The sequence below is a fragment of the Natrix helvetica genome, assembly GCF_964273705.1.
Source record: "Natrix helvetica genome assembly, chromosome: Z".
Taxonomy (NCBI): Eukaryota; Metazoa; Chordata; class Lepidosauria; order Squamata; family Natricidae; genus Natrix; species Natrix helvetica.
Window position 1 is genome coordinate 53,036,577 of NC_138554.1, and position 16,649 is coordinate 53,053,225.

Consider the following 16,649-nt stretch of genomic DNA (forward strand, 5'->3'; position numbering starts at 1 on the left):
TCACCAAGCTGACCTTGTCCCTAAGATGAGCCTAGAACTTATGGTCTCCCAGCTTCTACGCCAATGCTTCACCACTGTGCCACTCTGGCTCTCTAACATGTCTTACAATTGTAAAATCACGACATCATCCTTATGCAGTAAAGCAATGGAAGCCAAATAGGGATTGGCAAATAAGCACAATAACTTCTATGGCTGCACCATTTACTGAAAGACAGTGAAAGTCTTTCAGTTCACCAACAGAGTAGAATATTTTATGCCGTGCCAGACAACAGTTGCGAGACAATGACAATAAGTCGCAAATAAAGGAGAATAATATTTATTGTTTATTAAGACATGGCAGTTGGATGTGTTTTACTATTTTTTTCTTATAGTATACACTAGGATTTGCAGAATTTTGTAGGAATTTAAAATATTGGCCCTTATTGTAGTGATGACCATGATTCCGGGGTCAGGAGAAAATCTAAATTAGTCTTTTCATTTTAGCAAATATTGGTAGGTAGATATGTGTGTGGCATAGCAGGAAACACAAAACAAGAAGGCCTAGCATTCAGCTGTTGCCATTTGCCCAAACCAACGACCAAGAAGTGTTCCTCGATTAGCAACTCCCTTGCTCAGCCTTCAGCATGTGCAGTGAAAGTACAAGTTATTTCTACAAGAATGTCCAGAAGTGGCATTTGAATTAGTCTTTGGGCACATTACGATACATAGACAAGTCTCTGGGAAGAAAGCCTATATATAAATATATATATACACACACACAATCCATTAGCAATAGCATTCTGAGTTCTAGGTGCCCACAGCCGGAGTGGTAGGAGATGGCCAAGTCCAAGTGAGCATGTTATAATGTAAGCTTCTTCTGTAGTTGTGCTCTTTGTTGCAATGTTGCCTCTTTCTTCTTCACTCGTTTGCCTTGAACTCTTAGGAGCCTTGATCCTTGCTACTGTGTGAATGTTAAAAAGAAAAAGAAAAGATTCTGGTTGCCCATTGCACCAAGATCGCAGAGTTTACACACATTCACTCACACTGATTGCAAACACAGGCATACAGTTGCATTGACAGCAGTATGTGCACATACTGCAAAGGCAGCTACTGTTGCCCTTAAGTTACATCATTCAAATGGGGCTAAAGTTACCAAACTTTCTGGATAATATAAAAACCTGATCTTTCTGAAATATACAACCTTTGGTGCCATAAGAAAATCACCTTACCTGTTTCAAATTTCAGTTTGCCAATTGCCTGTCCTCACTGGAGCCAAAAGAAACTACACATCCCCAAATCATTTCTCTAGCTGTAATCTTAAGGATAAGGGAGGAAGAAAAGACTTGCAGCAAAAATAGGAAGGTAAGAAACGTCACAGTGTAGTCCATTTGGTTCTTACCTGCCCAGGAGACTTAGTATACTGAGGTGCTCAAATAAAAAGAAGGGGGAATAGAAAGAGCAGTTCAGACAAATGGTTGAGAAAGCATGAAATGAATTGTTTTTTTTTGTCTGAAAATAATATTTAAAAGAATCTGCTCACTATGACCAGTTAATAGCTATGAATGAATGAATGAATGAATGAATGAATGAATCCAGCATTGTACAACTGAACTTCTGATTATTGGGTGAGAGTTTCTGATCCACTTTCCATTTGCAAAGATGTCCTGGCATCTACTCTCCGATAGGAAAATGATTAATTGTGTCTGTTTTGCTGACAGAAATGTACTACTAAATACAATTTCTTACTTCTTATCAATTGAACTTTGTATTTAAGACAGGATTTGAACTACTGAATTCCAGCCTCCCTTAGTAATATATTCATCACTTTAAGTTATTTGCAAGAATAATAAAGTGGGAAATTAATTAATTAATGTCCACCCTCTTTGAAAAATGAAATGATAACCATGTGGATTATCTTAGCACTCTACAATAATACAATAGCAGACCTTGAAGGTCTTCTAGTTCAACCCCCTGCCTAGGCAGGAAACCCTATACCATTTCAGACAAATGGCTATCCAACATCTTCTTAAAGACTTCCAGTGTTGAGGCATTCACAACTTCTGGAGGCAAGTTGTTCCACTGATTGATTGTTCTAACTGTCAGGAAATTTCTCCTCAGTTCTAAGTTGCTTCTCTCCTTGATTAGTTTCCACCCATTGCTTCTTGTTCTACCCCCAGGTGCCTTGAAGAATAGTTTGACTCCCTCTTCTTTATGGCATCCCTTGAGATATCGGAACACTGCTTCCATGTCTTCCCTAGTCCTTCTTTCTATTAAACTAGACATACTCAGTTCCTGCAACTGTTCTTCATATGTTTTAGCCTCCAGTCCCCTAATCACCTTTGTTGCTCTTCTCTGCACTCTTTCTAGAGTCTCCACATCTTTTCTACATCGTGGTGACCAAAATTGAATGCAGTATTCCAAGTGTGGCCTTACCAAGGCATTATAAAGTGGTATTAACACTTCACGTGAACTTTCTATCCCTCTGTTTATTCAGCCTAGAACTGTGTTGCCTTTTTTGGCAGCTGCTACACACTGCTGGCTCATATTTAAGTGGTTGTCCACTAGGACTCCAAGATCCCACTCACAGTTACTACTAATGCATTGTCAGTCCACTGTGCAAGGAAAGGACAAGAAAGGAAAGGGAAAAGGGAAAGATAAGGGATGGATATAATTCATCATGACAAAGACAAGATGCTCTGAAATGAAACCATATGATTGAACAATAAAGGCCTAATCTGCCTAGGACTGGAGAACTTGATAGGTAATATATTAGATAGCCTTCCACACAAAAGGCAACTCCTCTTGGAATCAAGTAAGTTGAGAACATTAAAAAAGTCATTGAAACTTCTACATTTTCAAATTCTACATTTAGAATTTTTATTCTAATTTTAAAGTATCACTGAATAAATAGATCATTTATTTTTCCCATATTTCTCCAATCTAATGTATCTAGTCTCCCAAATGCAAAGTTGTCCCCTCTCAAAAAACATACAAACACTTGTGGGGATTTGTACATTTCTTTATAGAGAAAATGATTTTAAAAGAGCAACTTAGAACAAAAAGCAGTTCTTTGAATTTACACCATTTCTTTCCTCTCTCTTGAAATTCCCCTAAGATATGTCTACTATTAAATTTTCTAGCCTCTTATTGAGAGGGATTCATATGAATGAAGACCCTAAAGAGCTACAGCAGAACAGTGGAAACCCCAAAGAGTAAAACAATGTGTCTTGTACCTGTGAGTTCCGCATATCCAAAGATTATTTCTAGAAAAGTTTTCACTCATATGAATAGCTATCAGTAATGTGAAATGGTATAGTTAAGATAACATAATGAACATTATAGTCGGGTTGAGTAATTTTGATTTGACTCACTTCCTATTTTTTTCTGTTTGCTCTGTCTTATTTCTGTAATAGTTTTTTCCCCCCCGTTTCACTCAATGTGCTCTTTCTGCTAATACATGTACATTTAACATGAACACAATTGTTCAAATTATAAGCTATTACAGATTTTTGGAAAAGTGCAGATTTTGATGCATCACTGGATATCATTTTGTATTCCAAGTTGGGAGATGCAAATCTGAAGTGAATAAATTCCATCTTCCAATCCTACTTCTTGACCGGCCTAGAATTTCTTTTTATTGTGATCAAGTAAAAAGCAACATATTGTATATTAATATGCCATTATTTCTCCATTTTTTTTCTTTACTTATTAAAAACAGGGGAACTGATTTTTTTTGCGGGGGGGGGGGGCTGTAGCATGTGAAAGAGAAGTTTTCTGTTTCTTGTACTTGAGATCCCCACTTTCATATGATTTAAAGTATGGAGGGAGTGGGTAGAAAAGCCGTTTGGTACTTTGTCTGCAAATATTGGAGAGGGATATTTTCAGAGAAGCCTCTGCAAACTGATTATTAACAATGCTAAGATGTTAATTTATACTTAATAAAGCTGTAATACTCTGAATATTTAAACTTGCCACTTCCTCTTTAGTTTTATAAATGAGGAATCATGGGAAAGTGTTACATGGCACAGCTGTGCTTATATTTTCCTGCTTGCCCAAAATACCTGTGGTGTAAAGAATTATAATCTCACACATCTGGGAGACATTAAAGACACTTAATGTCAACAACCTGCTAATCAAAGTAATATGAACTCACAAGTTAATATAAAGCTGGTCTTAAGCAAATTTTAACATTTTAGAATACTAAGATATGATGATATTGGGATTTTCACTTATTTGCAATGCTTTAAAAAGAGTATTGTCAAGCCTATTCCTTCCTGTCCAATTGAAAAGTAAGAGATTTTAGTCAATTATCACTAAGAAGGACCTCAATTTCCTATCAAAACAAAGGAAACTACAAGCTTGTCATCTGGCATATCCTACAGCATGAATTGGCCCTCTTATACTGCCATGGTAAAAGTATAAGTATAATCTTTATTGTCATTGTACTTAAATACAACGAAATTGGTTTTAACCTCACTAGTGCAAAATTATAACAGAAACGAAAAAAGAAAGAAAAAGAAAAAGAAACTAGCGTGTGCATGGAGTGATTGTGGTTGTATTTAAAAGTCTCACAGCCCAAGGATAGAAACTATCTTTAAACCCGTTTGTTTGGCTGGCTATACTTTGATGTATTCTGCCTGATGGTAGAAGTGCAAAGAGTCAGTAGGGGGAACAGAATAGTTGCCTGTCCTCACATACTCAATCTAAGTTCAAGATGGGCAGCTATATACATATTTTAAATAAACAAATACGTACATACCATGTTAGGGATCCTACCAAATGAGAAGCTTCCAGAGAATTTTCTTGCAGAACTGGATTGGAGCATTATCAAATGCTCAGATAGGGTTCCAATCCACATTTTCAGGCAAGCTCAATGCTTGCAAATGGTAATTTGCCCAAAATTCTGCAATTTTCCTTAAGAAACATCTTGGACCAAGCATAGTGGTCATAATCAATCAAATCTCAAAGAGTTTATAGATTATACCGTGAGCAGTTCTGAACCTACATCTATTCATGTTATATGTTGAGAAAATTTTAAGACTTTCCCAATTTTTTGAGAACTGAGACTCACTTTATTGTAACGTTTCACCTATTCACCTATTTCACCTATTAAGAAACTTAAAAGATGACATTTTCAAAGAATCCTCCCTCTTATACCACTGTTTGAATTATCAATGTGGACATGTTTCTTCATTGGAAGAAGGCAAACCTAAGGATACAAGTCACAAGACTCATTGAAGGTGGAAATTCTGCTTCAGTGGCACTTGGCAGGCAAAGAACACAGTCACTTCAAATGTAACATTTTGAAAAGGCACAAAAAACAGCAATGTGTAATTCTAGAACAGGGGTGTCAAACCTGCGTCGTCACATTGTTGTCACATGATTTATCACAACTCTTTTCCCTTTGCTAAAACGGGGGTGGGCGTTTGACACCCTTGTTCTAAAAGCTATTCCACGTAGAAGTATGCCGGGGGTGGGGGGTGGGGGGAAGGTGTCCTGGCAGAATCCAAACTATGGTTATTTTAAGAAATGCTGAGGGTCAAAATAGATGTGACAGTTGAGCAGGGCTCTCTTGATTTGTAATTCTTATCATTGTTTAGAGCTGAAATGAAACAATCTGAGCTTAATCCCAGTGTATACCTAAATGGATATTAACACCTCTGTAGAATCTGCCTGTTGGAATCTTTCCTGCAACCCATCCTGGGAAAAGAATTTCTTTGATAAGCCTGTTAGGAACTTTCCATGGTGACGGTGGGGTAGCCTTCATTTAGGAAGAAAAGCTTTTGACCCAAGAAATGAAATATCATCTAATCCTGTCCTCTGCTAGTATAGGAGATCTACTATGATCCGAAGGGGACTTCAAATTTTTGGTTTAAAATATCTACTTGAAAAAGACTTAGCACCTTCTGAGATGGACTGGTTTTATGCTGAATAGCTGGTCCATGAAATGTACCATCTATTCAGTATGGTGGGCTTTTTCCTACTAAGGGAAAAGGGGGGGAACAAAATTCTTATAATCCATCTGTTTTTCCTTGGTTCTCAAACTTTATAAAACAACACACCTGCCAGCAAAAACCTGCTGTGCTATTGAGGTACAGCCTCCTAACCGTTTTCCTTACTGTATTGAAATATTACTAAGAGAATTTACTAAAAGAAATCATATCTCATCACATACAACACTTAAAAAGAATGATCAAGTCAGTGGTGGGTTCCAGATACAGTGGTGGGTTCCGGTACAGTGCAACAGGGCCCGGCGTCCACCACGTGAATGTGTGCAACACACGCGCATGTGTACTTACTGCCTGCGATGCTCCAGCTGCTCGGCGTAGCGTTGCGCAGGTGCCGTATGCTCCGTGTGCATGTGGAAACCCCGAAGAGCTCAAATACCGGTAAGAAGCGAGGGCGGGTGGTGGACCCTCCAGAGCACTGTACCGGAACAGTACCCAGTACTCCCGGCAGGCACCGATACGCCCGTACCAGGCGTACCGATCAGAACCCACCACTGGACCAAGTACATGTTATGTGGGAGATAGAATTCCCCACCCCATTTTTAAAATTTAGCAATTGCTATTAACATTTCTTCTTATGCCACTCTGAATTATTTCATCTGTTTGGTTTAGCATAGAGTTAGTTTCCATATTTACCTAGTTGTTCTGAAAGACTGAAAATGAATTTAAAAGCTGCTTCCTAGAATACAGACATTTCCTGGTAGAGAACAGGGATACTGGGACGGGGGGAGGAGGAGGAAGAGTCTTTAAAATAACAGTTTTATGAATGATTGGCTTCTGGTTGACTAGTCACTCCACTTCTAAGGATGGTATATTGTGTACTTAATACATAAAAAGCATGTAGCTTATATAATGACTTTTGCAAATCTCTACAAAGAAAAAAAATATCCACGGATTCCTTTTCAAAAAGAAAGCTTAATTCCAGTTTTGCAACTCAGAAGCTGGGATAATTCCTCTCCATTCATACTGATGGAAAACAAATGTTTAAACCGAAAGAAATAAAATTGGGGGTGAGATAGATCAACCATAAATAAATCAAAAGTGTCCATTCTCACTTTTGGCAGGACTCTGATACACTTGCGAAACTTGTGATATTAGATCCGCCCTCAATCCCTGACCAAGAAGCCACTTGCTGCATTTTGTTATGAGCTGTCACTATTCCCAACACTGGTTTGCCACTGTGGCACAATTAGCCATCACATTCAAAACAGAAAATATTACCTTTGGAAGTGGGGGGGGGGAGAGGGCAAAGGTAACAAGTCTGGTGTATCTAGAGTACTATCTTAGCATACTATCATCATGTCTATTATTGGTCCCTTAAATCAAGAATGGCATGCTCTTGCATTTACGCTGGTGCAGTCAGCATGATAGAAAGGCTTATAGCTCAAACTTTTAGGAACAAAAATATGACAGCGAGGGTCTTGGATTTAATTAATGAATACATGTCATTTCTTCACTCCCAGTAATTTTATAAGCATTAGCCATGAATGCACAATTCCCTGATTTGAAATCATAGCAAAATTTTAGCAGAATCCAAACATATCCCAAATATCCACTTTTTGCTCAAACCACTTCATGGGAAGGAACAGGCTTGCATGTCTTCTAAGTGGCATCTTCCAGAAGCTGAAGAGTGTTGTTATACCCCTGAGTTGCATGTAGTATTTTGGTGGTTCCAACATGGTACATTCCTCGATGGGATTAGTAAAGTGAGGCACATATGAAGACCTGCACAGGTAGAAGAAATGCTGTTTTGGGGCTCTCTTTTTTCCCCAGACAATGTTGGAAGGAGAGGAAAAGGTGCATCTGAGAAGATATAAAAGAGCAGGAGGTCCTCCATGAAGATCTTTTTCCATACAGTGAAGCAGAGCAATGTGGTACCCCTTCAAAGGAGGGCTTCATTCTTGCCCTTGTCTATCCGGGAAGCAATGGAAGACTTGGTAGATTAGGGTGTTGGTTATTTGCTGGCCAGGAAAAGGAAAAGGAAGAAGGCGCTGTTACCTTCTTTTCCACCCTATGGTGAGAATACTGACCCAGAAGCACATAGATCAAGCTATGATTTGGGGCTAAGCCCCTCCAGACCTGTAACACAGAAGCAAGGGGGTTGTTTAAGGTCAGAGTACTAAGAGGAATGCAGGATGGTGCAGGGGGGAGGATAAGGGAAGGATGAGGCTGTTGTAATGATTCCCTAGTCTGGTTAAAAGAGCCAGATGAATACCCCTTTCCTCATTCTCTTGTGAGCCCACTAAATCCAAAGCAAAACCTAGAATTGGTGCTGTAGATCAGTGGGTTTTTTTTAGCCTTGAAGACTTTAACATATGTGGACTTCAACTCCTAGAGTTCCCCATTGAGTATTGTTAGCTGGTGAATTCTGGAAATTGAAGTTCATTTATCTTAAAGTTTCCAGGGGAGAAAAGCGCAGCTATAGATGATGAAAAATAATGTTTTGGAACACTACTGGCAGTTGCATCATTAGAAGCTTAGTTGTTGTCGTCCTCAAAACTGTGCCACTGCTTTATAACAACCCAACCCAACAAAAGTAGTCTTTTATTATGAATACCAATATGGTGTTAGTTAACCCACTGTTTTCCCAGTGTAGTAGCAAAATAGGCACTGCCCATTTTATATTTTGAAAAACATATATGATTCCTCTGCTTACCACAGATATTAGGCCAGACATATAGCAGCCATTTCAAAACTTCAAGTTTCTAGAAATTGTACAGTTGCAAAATTAAACAAATGTAATGGAAACCCCAGGAACCTTAAGTCTTTATTTTTTAAAAATGAGGACCAGGTAGTAAGTTGGATATCCATTGCTAAACGAGGGCAAGGGTCCACATAGGCTGCATTTTGCCCTCGCCTGGATCTTAGGGTCTCTGTTTCCACTCCACCATCAAATTTAACATTTCACTGGAATGAATTGGCTTATTTAAAAAACACTTTCTGAAACTAACATTTAAACATACTTGATACAAAATTATCCAACTCTTGGTTCCAGACTTTTATTTATTGATTCCATATCTCCCAATATAATTAGCATAAATCTCTTTAAATTTGAATCTTATTATTTTTTGTCAGAAGAATGAATTTTGAGTTACTGGTTCAGTTATAGAATGAACAATTGAAATATACTTTGGGAGAAGTTGAAGGATCTTATACAGTGAAAACTTGTTAATTTATGAAAAATAAAAAGTATAATTAATTTTCTATCCTTTCCAACACAGAGTTAAGAGGATTTATTTAAACATCTAAATGGCTTAGATTCTGTACTTCATACGGCTGTGTCTTTTTAATACATATTGTATGCATATATTGGAAAAAAATCAATATGTGCAGTTCTTCTTTAAAAAGAAATATATTTATTTCCTAAAATGAACTTTGGAAGATCTACCTTTAATACATGAATATTTTTATTATGGTGAATACATGAATACTTTTATTATGTTGTGAAGATTTAGTTCATACTGAAAGGCACTTATTTACTGGATGATACAGTCCATGACTAACAATGGAAACAGAAGTCATATTACCCCAATATAGAAAAGGAAGTGGTTTTCAGATGTTTTCTCCTCCAGAAACCTAACTTGGTAGGTAATAAAAACATTTTAATTATATAAGTATCTAGTGTTTAAAGCAATTAAATGTAGATGACAATCTCCCCAATACTCTGGCTCTTTTAAACTTTCAAGGAAGAATAATACCATGAAATAGGAACAAATGCCAAGCAAGCAAGCAAGCAACCAAATCATATTCAAGAAAGTAATGCATAATACACAGAGAGCAGCAGAAAAGCATGGGTGTATGTCATATAGCATATACTGGGGCAGACTATCTTCCCCAAGTTTTGAATAAGGCCCTGAACTTCAGAAAGGAGAATCTTCCTAAGATCTTAATTTATTAATTAGAATGATAAAGATATAATCACCCTACATGTAGGCACATCAGAATGGTTCTAGTCAATTTTCTGACGATTCGAGCGATGTTTCTCTCTACTTAGGTAGCTTTTATATGCTCTGTTTCCACATAAAAAATATAAATATTTGGGTCCCCACCTCACAAAGATCCCATTGGGTGAATGTACATAAACCAAAACAAGTAGCCCGAACCTATTAGTGCCATTAAATGGGCCTTTTCTATTCTACAGAACTCAGACTAAATCTATGCCTGGGGTGTCCAAACTTGGGAACTTAAGACTTGTGGACTTCAACTCCCAGAATTCCCCAGCCAGCCATGCTGGCTGGGGAATTCTAGGAGTTGAAGTCCACAAGTCTTAAAGTTCCCAAGTTTGGACACCCCTGATCTATGCAAAAGGATTGTTATTGTTATTATTTTCACAATCATAGAATTAATTATGCTATCTAATTCTTTCCCTACTGGCCACTTTTCCATTCAAAATTGCAAATGAGCAGCATGTGCTTCATTGGCGATAGGAAACTCCTAAATCTTAAATACCACTGCCTAAACATGTATTTTGGAACTTTAAAGAGCACAGGAAATGTAATTCAACATTTGTCAGTCTACCTATGCACTCCAGGAAGGTTCAACAGTTACACCGGGCCTTTTCAATTTAGAAGCGGATTCATTCAAATATATCTCCTTTCAGATTCCTGGGAGCATTAGTTATACCTCAGGGCTGCAACAATTCCCCAACATGGCAAACTCCTGATGTATTTGAACAATAGATTCCACAGCTGGCTGGGAAATCTAAGAGTTAAAACTAAAACACTCCCGAAGTCTTCAGGTTTTAGAAGGCTGTTTTATAATATAGCTTGATGCTTTATTATTCAGCACCATACTTACCCTCTTCTATAATAGAATGGGTGTGGGCCCAATTAAAGCATACGTCTCCTTGGCAATATAAGTGTCTATTATATCGTATACATGTATAGGTGGTGAGGTCCTTGCAGAGATGTGTGGAAATTTTTATATCTCAAAATCAACACAGTTCACTGCAAACTGTTTCTATTTGCGAAATATCCCACTGTGAGAATGATATAGTAAAATCCTGTGCTAACTTTATCATAAAATGAAATAAAGGATTGTTACTTGGGCCTTAAACTGGAGAAAGATTAATTCCCATCCCTGTCATCCAGTGAGCAGAACAAGGAGTTCATTAGATGGCTGGATAGAAGACCTGTGGCCTTTTTACTTATTCACTGGACACCCCCTCACGATAGCAACTGAAGAAGTGGAGAATGAGGCTGATACTGATGGGTGCATGGACAGGTGAAATTCTCTCTGCTGAGACAGGCCTCCATGTGAGCTCTGGCCATTCTGCACCAATGATCATTGCAAGCAGCAGGAGTGGGGAGAAGGCGATGAGGAGGATGGGATGGAGGCGGTAGGTGATGGAGAGATGTACTCAAGAAAGCTGCTACATGCTCTGCTGAGCTGGGCCGTACCTTCCTCTGCGAATGTTCCTTTGCAAGCCGAAGAGACAAAAGGAAAGAGAGAGGGGGAGCAGGGGTTAGCAGATAACTTCAGCTGTATATCTTGGCCTGACTACTTCCAGTCTTCGTGCCACATGCTATGGTTGGTAATGCAAACTAGCTTAACATGCAATGTCTTCTTACCATCCAGGACAACTTTTGTGCAGAGAGATCCAATTACCATCATTCTTGGAGAACTCCATTAGCTCATGTAGCTCCTGTCAGAACTTAAAGGGAGGCTGGAAATATCGCAAAGAAGAGCATCTTCATTCCACTCTTCCCTGCAGCACATTCTCCAAGGCAAGTGAGCCTCACGTTCCTAGTCTGTGTTAGCCTGCATTTCTTCTGGAAACACTACATGTCAATGTTGTTTGCTTGCATTAAAGAAAGTTTACTTGTAATTGCACACCAAGAATACCACACGTAGAACTAGAGGGAATGTAGAAGAAGCTGCCAGGGAAAAGGGATTTTCTGCAGGGCAGAGGTCCTCCATTTTCCTTATCCTTCCATTAAGTTCCCTCTGCTACTTTTTTCACTCCTTGTATCACCTTTCCAACAGATGATAAAAAATAAACCAATGATGAAAGAACTCAAATTTTGCAACCAAAACAACATTCCCAATGCCTGGGGCTCATGTGATTGGGGAAGCAAGAAAAGTTGTTTGTGATTCCAGAATTGTTACAGACCTAAGAAACCAAAGTAATTATTCTGTCTTTTCTACAAACTGAAGGTGCTTTCCTCATCTTCATTCCTCAAACATCTTCTTCCTTCCAGCCTCCCAAACACTGGTGCTGCGGAATTTATATTCTCTCACCCCTCAGTGCAATAGTGCAAACAGACCAACCCATACAACATGTCATACCAGCAATAAACCCTGCAGGGAAGCAAGAGATCTTGGGTGGGGGTCCAAGTGGGATACAGTTAACTTTATAGGATGTACTTCAAGCTTTTGTTATGAGCAGAGTACCCAAAGCAGCTTCTCCCATTTCTTATGCATTAATATATATTGATATATTGGATAACACTCATATCATCTCCTACCAATAAACTGAGAATAGTGTAGTTTAAGACTAGATTTTACAAAGCTGCTTTGGGGGATAGAATAGATATTTAAGGACAGTTGTTCCCCACTCCACCTCCATGCCAATGTCCCCATCACCATTAGTATCTGATTCATGCAATCCCAGGTCAGGCGCTCCTTCATTCATGCAAGTGTCAATCCATGCAAAACATAACAGGAAGCCTGGTGTGGATCAGAGAGGAACAATAGCTACCCCCAATCGGTCTGCAGGTCCCTCCATTTCTGTCTCTGTGCCCTGCTTCTCTTTCCCAATCTGAATAGTTTCCCCTGCCAAATAGTTCTTCCCCTCATTAAGCCAACAGTATTAACCCAACTTGATGAACTAAAAACCAAATGGCACTTTTACCCAAGGCAAACAAAAAACAAAAAAACACTTATATACACAACAAGAATAAAAAAGGTTCTGGCTGAACTTTCATAAACCAGCAGCATCAATATCTAGGAAACTGGGGGTGGGGGGGGGTGGGGGGAGGGAGAGAAGTAATGAGAACACTATATGGTTCCCTTCCACTTAATACTTCTCTTATTATGTTCAAGATGAGGAAGAAAGAGAAATCCTGCTTTAACTGTTGTGAGACCAGCAAGCTAGCATCTTAAGAGGAGAAATTACAACAATACTAGCCAATCCTTGGAAGTAGATCACTATGAAATTTTTCCAGTTCAATTTACTGTTGCTCTCTCTAATGCCACTAGGGAGTATCCTAAAACTTACCATACATTATTTTTATTAGTGGAAAAACACTACAATGCAATTTTAATACATCGCATATCTGAACTTTTTGTTCCAATATAACATCGTGTGATAATAATTGAAATTTACCATGTTTAAGCAAAAACCATCTTTTGTATTTTCCCCACTTCTATCCTCAGATATGTTAAATATGGATTCTCACCACAAGAGGGTGGCTTTGGTCTGTCTATCAAGCACTATACATGCCTGGAAATACAGCTAAATATTAGTATGTGTCTCCATAATACTGTACACCTTCTGTCTCTCTTCACCTTTTTCAGACCTATAGCTCAACTTGTCACATTTTCCTATAGCAGCCAATCCTTATTTTGCTGAAATGGATTCAGACTATTGACCAACATCTTATTTGCATATATCTTCCTTTGCCACCCCTCTCTATCCACTGACGGTTCCTTCCAGTGATTATTAATATCAACTTCAACTTAAAATGCATCAAAGACTCAATCCATCATCTAAGCCTGCTCCCTGTTTCCAGTCCAGGCATGTAGTCAGACGTAGCTAGCTCAAGAATATCCATGCTTTTGCTGTACTATCATAAGAAGGTTTTGCATCATGGAAACAAGCTTGGAAAAACCGTTGTTGTTGCATGACACCTTTAGTACAGATAGTCCTTGACTTACAGTTATAATTGATCCTGAAGTTTCAGCCAGAAATCATTGCATTAGCAACTCAAGGCATTATATGACCAGCTCTGATTTTTTTTCTACTCTTTTTGTATTGGTCATTAAGAGAACGCTGCAGTCATTAAGCAAATGTGGTTGTCACTAAGCAAATCCATTTTCCTCAACTGGTACTTTTTTTGCTGGAAACCAGAAATAAATGCCAGAAACCAGCAAAACAAAAGTCAGAAATTATGGTCATGTGATTGCGGGATAGTGCAAAAAAGGTGAACCAGCTATTGTGCATTTAAAACTGAAATCACATGACCGTGGGGAGGGGTGCAGCTTTGTAACTTTAAAATGGGTCGTACATAGCTCTGGGAAAGCCCACTGTAATTTCAAATGGTCATTTGAGTGAACAATTGTAAGTCAAGGACTACCTGTGGAATACTTTTATGACTCCACCCTGAAGAGGATCCTCCCCTTCAGTCCAAAACTAAGTTGAGGATGGATGGGCCATACCTGGGCTCAATTCCCCTTTCCCCAAATAAGTGCCACTGCAAAAGGCACCTGGAATACATGCAACAGAAAGGAAGTCCTCAAGGCAATCCATGGGCACAGCAATTTGAGAAGCACAATATGTGCACGTTGACGCTGCTTACTTAAATCCCCATCCGGTGCCACCAAGAACAATAGCAGCCACCAAGATGGCTCCAGCAATGGAGCCAATAATGATGTTGGTACCACTGGGACCTGTGGAGAAAGAGGGGACAAAAAAATGAACAGTATTATAATTATGTGTGTTCTTCATATGCAGCACAATGCACAGAACTTAGCTGTACAACAGGAATGTTTTATTACAATAAGAACATATAATATAAAACATCTGGAAATCAGAAAAAGGGATTGCTTTTATATAGGAAAATAGGAACAGGAGAATATTAGAACAGTTTCCAAGAAGTAAAGAAGAAGTGAGAAAAGAAGGCTATTCGAACAGTAGATTGACATATCACTCGTCTTGCAATATATATTGCAAGCTTCTCCAGTCCTGGAAGATTCTAGCATTCCTTATTCCCTTTTTCAAAAAAATCAGGAAATACCTGGACAGATAAAAGGCATGCAGGAATTTATCCAAAATAGAAAATGCCTGAAGGGCAGTGGTGTGATTCAACCAGTTTGCACCTATTCGGGAGAACCGGTTGTAACTTTCTAAGCAGTTCAGAGAACCGGTTGTTGGAAGAAATCTCATTTTGTTTTTTTCCACTTTACAGGGCCAATCCTGTAAGGAAGGAAGGCAGGTAGGAAACATTCTGGTATTGTTTCTAGCCTAATCTTTATTGCCCTGCTTACAGAAACTGCCTCTCCGGTTAACCCTTATTACATTGTAACAGCTAAGGAGTAGCGCCCATCAATGTGAGTAATGTTCAGTTGGCCATGCCCACCCAGTCATATGACCACTGAGCCCCACCTACCCAGCTGGTTCATTAGGACAGAGAACCGGTTGTTACATTATTTGAATCCCACTATTGCTGAAGGGCTTTCAGGCAGAATAAGATTTCTGCAAGAAACCTTTTCGATTACTTAACTGATTAATTGAGCGTTCTGTCTCCCTGCAAAGTGTTCCGGGCCTCCCACAACTTACCCTTGTATTTTTCTGTTTCCCCAGTAGGCTTAGGGTCTGGAATAGGATCATAGACACTGCAGTCTTTTCCTGTCCAGTCTGAATAGCAGATGCACTGGCCCTCATTGCTGCAGACCTGTAATTAAGCAAGATGCTTTTTGTGGGGCTCCTCAAACCCATTCCAATGATCTTTTCCCAGAAACTTTTACGGGTTCACTTGAGCTACATTTCTTTCTTTAGTGGGCACCATTACACAATGAGTTGACAAAAATGAAGCTTTCAAGATTCCCACAATACACCAAAAATAATTCTATATTATTTAATAATGCTGAAGAACGACTGTTTCTCAATCAAATAATCTTTTTTTTTGTTGGCATACCAACAAGATATTAAATCATAACCAGCTTTTTCTATGACCCATCATTACTTGCCAACTTCTGAAAAGACGAGGGGCTAACAAATTTAATAAATAAATACACTTCAGGAATATTTAAGAAAGACATGCTCCTATTTTAAATGTTCCTGTTTTATCTTTAATATTTAATCCACAAGAAAATAAAGCCAAGAAAAAAATGCAGATGGCATAATATTGGCATTTATATAGATCATACTTGGCAAGATAGTTGCTAAATGATACATTTCTCTCTCTTTTTTGCATTATTATTTAATGGAAACAGAAAACACAACTTTTTTAAAAAATAATTTTTACCCCATGGTCAAAGCAGATCTGGCCACCCCAGCTGCCTGGGCAGATACTGAAGTTAAAGGCAGAGACGGGAAGGCATTTGTGATCAAGACACAACATGTTGGGCCCACAGGGTGTCCCGTCTTCTACGTAGCTCAGCTCTGTGCCATCCACCAGTTGCACATGGCCACCCCTGGGTGGGGGGAAAGGAATATTCATTGAGTGAATGAATATTTCAATGCCCTTTAAAATCTCTTTGTTCATGCCAACAATGGTGAAAAGTTTGAGGAAGAAAAGACAATAGGGACTTTTTTTTCACAGCCCCCTTACATTACATCCCTAAGGAATCTGTGATTCTGTGCCTTCAGGAATGTGGCTGGCAGGCAGACATTCCCCAAAATTATTTGGAAACTTATTCTATGGTGAGAGGGGATCAATCTGCAGCCCAGAACATTCCTATTTTCATCTCTCCAATTCTCCAGCAAGTTGGCATGAATGA

General features: G+C 38.8%; 1 protein-coding gene across 11 annotated transcripts in view; it reads right to left on the bottom strand.

Moving 5' to 3' along the window:
• Nucleotides 1-300: 300 nt before the first annotated feature.
• The window catches only part of ADAM11 (ADAM metallopeptidase domain 11), a 112,288-nt gene continuing 95,939 nt past the window's right edge, over nt 301-16,649 (bottom strand). For 2 of the 11 annotated variants that reach the window (XM_081932551.1, XM_081932554.1), the window contains 5 exons: nt 16,175-16,343; nt 15,487-15,601; nt 14,507-14,597; nt 10,278-11,404; nt 9,403-10,136 (listed from right to left, as the gene is read on the bottom strand). In XM_081932551.1, coding sequence (XP_081788677.1) covers nt 11,359-11,404; nt 14,507-14,597; nt 15,487-15,601; nt 16,175-16,343 — 421 coding nt within the window. In that variant the 3' untranslated portion in view covers nt 9,403-10,136; nt 10,278-11,358. The other 9 variants (XM_081932558.1, XM_081932555.1, XM_081932557.1 and 6 more) reach the window with 9 other exon arrangements.